The 5,319-nt window shown below is 51.3% G+C and overlaps 1 protein-coding gene across 1 annotated transcript in view; it reads left to right on the top strand.

The window, feature by feature from the left end:
* Positions 1-4,016, top strand: part of ZP3 (zona pellucida glycoprotein 3 (sperm receptor)) — a 17,162-nt gene extending 13,146 nt beyond the window's left edge. Inside the window, 3 exon segments of the mRNA XM_011976349.1 lie at positions 2,218-2,309; positions 2,441-2,577; positions 3,790-4,016. Of these exon segments, the coding sequence (XP_011831739.1) occupies positions 2,218-2,309; positions 2,441-2,577; positions 3,790-4,004 (444 nt within the window). The 3' untranslated portion in view covers positions 4,005-4,016.
* Positions 4,017-5,319: the final 1,303 nt, after the last annotated feature.

The raw sequence follows: 5,319 nt of genomic DNA, 5'->3' as shown, positions 1-5,319 counted from the left end.
TTTTTTTTTTTTTTTTTTTTTTTTTGAGGTAGAATTTCACTCTTGCTGCCCAGGCTAGAGTGCAATGGCGTGATCTCAGCTCACTGCAACTTCCCATCTCCCGGGTTCAATTCTCCTGCCCCAGCCTCCCAAGTAGCTGGGACTTATAGGTACCTGCCACCATGCCCAGCTAATTTTTGTATATATATATATTTTTTTTTAGTAGAGATGGGGTTTCACCATGTTGGCCAGGCTGGTCTCAAACTCCTGACCTCAGGTGATCCACCCACCATGGCCTCCCAAAGTGCTGGGATTATAGGTGTGAGCCACCATGCCCAGCCTAGACCCTGCTTCTGAAAGGCCGCTATAGGGGTACTACCCTGGGATCTTAGACTCCAGTTAGCACCAGAAAAACATACTAGGAAGAAGCTAAGGATGAAAGTACATTTCCTTTCTGGAACAGACTACAGGGCTTTGGAAGCTTCTTACTTGCGGGGCAGGTGGCTAAGATGGGCAGCTGGAGAACTGCTAAACTGGCTTGTTTCTAAAAGTCTGAATTTACATGGTTTCAAGTTTCCCTGCTGGTATGCTTGGCCACTAGGTGGTGACTGAGGCTTGTGGCTCTGGGGCTTCTGCTAGACGGTGGCAGAATTGCCATGTTCTGCCTGAGGTTGAGCAGGGAGGAATTTCATCCCTGCCTGGAATATGAAGGGAAACTGACCTGGGGATGGGCCAAGGCTAGACTGAGTCCTGGCTCTGTCAAAATGGCCCCTAACCCCAGTGGCAGGATGGAATGTCAGCCAAAGATGAGAAGGCTTGGCCAAGTACGGTGGCTCACGCCTATAATCCCAGTACTTTGTGAGGCCAGGGCAGGTGGATCACTTGAGGCCAGGAGTTCAAGACCTGCCTGTCTAATAGGGTGAAACCCCATCTCTACTACAAATACAAAAACTAGCCTGGTGTGGTGGTGGGTGCCTGTAATTCCATCTACTTGGGAGGCTGAGGCAAGAGAATCGCTTGAACCCAGGCAGTAGAGGCTGCAGTGAGCTGAGATTGTACCACTGTACTCTAGCCTGGGCTACAGAGTGAGACTTCATCTCAAAAAAAAAAAAGAAAAAGGGGGTGGCTTACAGGGCAGTTGACTATTCCCTGGGTAGGGGGTCGTTCAGCTCCCAGCAGGAGCTCAGATTGGGTTCATTCTCTCATACTTGTCTAAAAATGTGGGTAAACATGTCCCAGAGGCTAGGACTGTCAGGGTGTCAGCCTGGTGAGTCTTCTGGTCATCATATCCCTTACAGGTGAAAGGAGGCTGACCTAGGCTTGACTAATAGCAGAGGCATGTGCGAGGAAGAAAAGCCTGGGGAAGCTTGCCCAAGGAGTGAGCCATCGCACTCTTAAGTCTGGCCAGGCGCAGTAGCTCATACCTGTAATCTCAGTACTTTGGGAGGCTGAGGCGGGCAGATCACTTGAGCCCAGGAGTTTGAAGTCATCTTGGGCAACACGGCAAAACCTCATCTCTGCAAAAAAAATCCAAAATTAGCCAGGTGTGGTGGCGTGTACTCATAATTCCAACTGCTCATGAGGCTGAGGTGGGAGGATCCTCGAGCCCGGGAGGTCAAGGCTATAGTGAGTCATGATCATGCTATTGTACTCCTGCCTGGGTGACAGACCCTGTCTCAGAAGCCCAGGGTCAAGCACGCTCAATGATTGGGTAAGTTTGGAAAAGATTCGGGGAATGATAAATGGTGGATTTCAGTCTAAAATTAGTTGCTACTTGCTCTAACATTGGGTAAGTGAACCTTTAGACCATCTTAGAGACGAGGCTCTTCCTTCCCCCTCTTTATTTTATGAGACAGAGTCTTACTCTGCCAGCCAGGCTGGAGTGCAGTGGCATGATCTCGGCTCACTGCAACTTCTGCCTCCCAGGTTCCAGAGATTCTCCTGCCTCAGCCTCCCAAGTAGCTGGGACTACAGGTACCCATGACCACGCCCGGCTAACTTTGTATTTTTAGTAGAGATGGGGTTTCACCATGTTGGCCAGATTGGTCTCGAACTCCTGACCTCAGGTGATCCACCCGCCTCGGCCTCCCAAAGTGCTGGGAGTATAGGTATGTGTGTCATTGTGCCTGGCCCCTTCTCCCTCTTTAAAGGGTTAAGGGTTATATGAGAAACTGGCATGTTAAACTCCCAGGCACAGCTTGGAACTCAGCCTGGAAATAGCTGTTATTCCTTTTGCAGATATACATCACCTGCCACCTGAAGGCCATCCCAGCTGAGCAGGAACCAGACGAACTCAACAAAGCCTGTTCCTTCAGCAAGTCTTCCAACAGGTGAGGAGGCCAGGTGCCCCATGACTGGGGTAGAAACTGAATCGGCGATGCCTTGTCTATTTCCCCCAATGTATTATCAGCAAACTGCTTCCTGCAGGCAACAAATCTAAGCTGCTTGTCTTTCATCTCAGCTGGTTCCCAGTGGAAGGCCCAGCTGACATCTGTCAATGCTGTAGCAAGGGTGACTGTGGCACTCCAAGCCATTCCAGGAGGCAGCCCCATGTTGTGAGCCAGTGGTCCAGGTCTGCTTCTCGTAACCGCAGGCATGGTATGTCACAGGACGGCCAAGAGGCTGTTCATCATCCCCTACTCAGTTGAGGGTATCTGCTGTCATTTCAGGGTGATGGTCTTTTCCCTTGTCCTTCATTAAAGCTGTTTGCTCCTAGGCCTGCAGCTACCTTTCCCTAACACAAATCCTGGGGCTAAGCAGGAAGGGCTGTCAGCCCGCCACCTCAGTGGCAGCCAGGGTAACTCTGCTGTCATCCTAGGCTTCTACTGAGACATCATTAGGCATGTAGGGGAAATATAGCAGCTGTTAAGATAATCTGGCTGGGCACAGTGGTTCACGCCTGTAATTTCAGCACTTTGAGGGGCCAAGGCAGACAGGTCACCTGAGGTCAGGAGTTCGAGACCAGCCTGACTAACATGGAGAAACCCCATCTCTACTAAAAATACAAAATTAGCCGGGCGTAGTGGTGCATGCCTGTAATCCCAGCTACTTGGGAGGCTGAGGCAGGAGAATTGCTTGAACCTGGGAGGTGGAGGTTGAGGTGAGCCGAGATTGTGCCATTGTACTCCAGCCTGGGCAACAAGAACAAAACTGTCTCAAAAAATAATAATCTGGCCAGAATGCTGGGTCATGCCTACAATCCCAGCACTTGGGGAGGCTGAGGCTGGAGAAATCACTTGAGCCTGGGAGTTCTTGACCAGCCTGGGCAACATAGCAAGACCCTGTCTCTACAAAAAAGACCTGATATACTAGGGAAATCCCTCTTGTGGGTGACCTACTTTCTCTGTATGAGAAAACTTTCCTTCCCCCTGCCCTGCCCCTCACGATGGAGTCTCGCTCTATTGCCCAGGCTGGAGTACTGTGGCATGATCTCTGCTCACTGAAACCTCTGCCTCCCGGGTTCAAGCTAGTCTGCCTCAGTCTCCCAAGTAGCTGAGACTACAGGCATGTGCCACCATGCCCAGCTAACTTTATTTTTAGTAGAGATGGGGATCTTGCCATGTTGGCCAGGCTGGCCTCAAACATCTGACCTCAGGTGTATCTGCCTGCCTCAGCCTCTCAAAGTGCTGGGATTACAGGCATGAGCCATCATACCTAGCCGAGAAAGCTGTCTTTTTTTGTCTATGAACTTTGTTAACACACACAAAAAAGACAACATATTAGTTCAGCCCACTGAGGCAGAATAAACCTCCAACCTGATTCCTGGTTAGGGACTAAGATGACCTCCGGGTGTTTGTTCTCCTTCTACAGTGACAGAAGAAGCAGATATCACCGTGGGGCCACTGATCTTCCTGGACAGGAGTGCTGACTATGAAGTAGAGCAGTGGGCCTTGCCGGCTGACACCTCCGTGCTGCTGCTGGGCATAGGCCTGGCCGTGGTGGCATCTCTGACTCTGACCGCTGTTATCCTGGTTTTCACCAGGAGGTGGCGCACTGCCTCCCGCCCTGTGTCTGTTTCCCAATAAAAGAAGAAAGCAGTATCTGGTTGTGGTGTGATTAGAAGATCAGAATTAGTACTGACTGTGTCGGGTGGGGAAGACTATACCACCAGCCCCGTGCACTCACATAGCACAGTCCAGCAAGCACTACTGTGCCGCTAGTGTAAACAGGGTAGGGTTCATGTCCTTGCGGACAACTATGATCTATCACCTCCATGGGAACCAACATGGAAACTTAGATGAAGGTCAGTCTGGCTGGGCCCACCTTACTTCTAGATTAGCAAAGAATCTTGTATCTCTGGCCCCCATGGATTTGACTCTAGACATGGGAGACGGGAGACGGGAGAGGGGAGCTTCCAGGCCCCTTTCTCCGAGGCAAGCAGGCAGCCAGCTCTGTTCAGATGCTAGAGGCCAGAAGGCCAGTCATTATTGGGCCCTCCCGGTAGGGCAGTGATGGGAGCTCTCCTTCTACCTGGTCTTAGCTGACACATTGGGCTTGAAGCTATTCTCAGGGCATGTTGGTATGAATTTGTCAATGCTGTAGCAAGGGGGACTGGTACCCTAAGCCATTCCAGGAGGCAGCCCCATGTCATGAGCTAGTGGTCCTGAGGTGGCTCTGAGGTAGGCACTTTTGCTTTGGGGGTAGGAGGCCTCAGGAAGGCTGAGAAACTGCTTTGATTTTGGGTTTGTTTTGATTTGTCCCTCTTGAGAGGGAAGGGTCTGGCTCTGTTGCCCAGGCTGGAGTGCAGTAGTAGAATCATAGCTCACTGCAACCTGGAACTCCTGGTCTCCAGTAATCCTCCTGCCTGAGCCTCCTGAGTTGCTGGGACTACAGGCATGAACCACTATGCCCAGCTTATTGTATTTTTGGTAGGAACTGGTTCAAGCTGGCCTCGAACTCCTGGCCTCATGTGATCCTTTTGGCCTCCAAAAGCCCTGGGATTATAGATGTGAGGCCTCACTGTCACTGAGGGGAGCTGCTTCTCAACCTCCCCCCACCTTTGTCACTTTCCCTAAACAGGCTGCTTCCCTCCACCCAGGTTTTGGCCATAGTCCCTAGGAGTACTTAGAAAGGGAATGGTGCCCCAAGGGGGCTACCCAGGGAGCTTGTGCCACCTTCTTTGGGGAAGGTGTTTATGGTACCCCTGAGGGATGAGAAGCCTCCCACAGTAGCTGGCTCCAGCCTTGCCCCAAACTCAAGCCATTCTCATTCGGGGAAGTTCACTTTCACTGTGGCATCCCAGCCTGGCCGGCTACTTGCTATGAGCCTGCCAGTCCTTGTGGGCCACATGGGGTGGCACCTACTGAGCAGGATTAGGCATAAACTGAAAGCTGAAAGATG

This window comes from Mandrillus leucophaeus, unplaced genomic scaffold (genome assembly GCF_000951045.1).
Source record: "Mandrillus leucophaeus isolate KB7577 unplaced genomic scaffold, Mleu.le_1.0 Scaffold164, whole genome shotgun sequence".
NCBI lineage: Eukaryota > Metazoa > Chordata > Mammalia > Primates > Cercopithecidae > Mandrillus > Mandrillus leucophaeus.
Note: the sequence above shows the minus strand (reverse complement) of the source record. Positions and strands in the feature narration are given on the sequence as shown.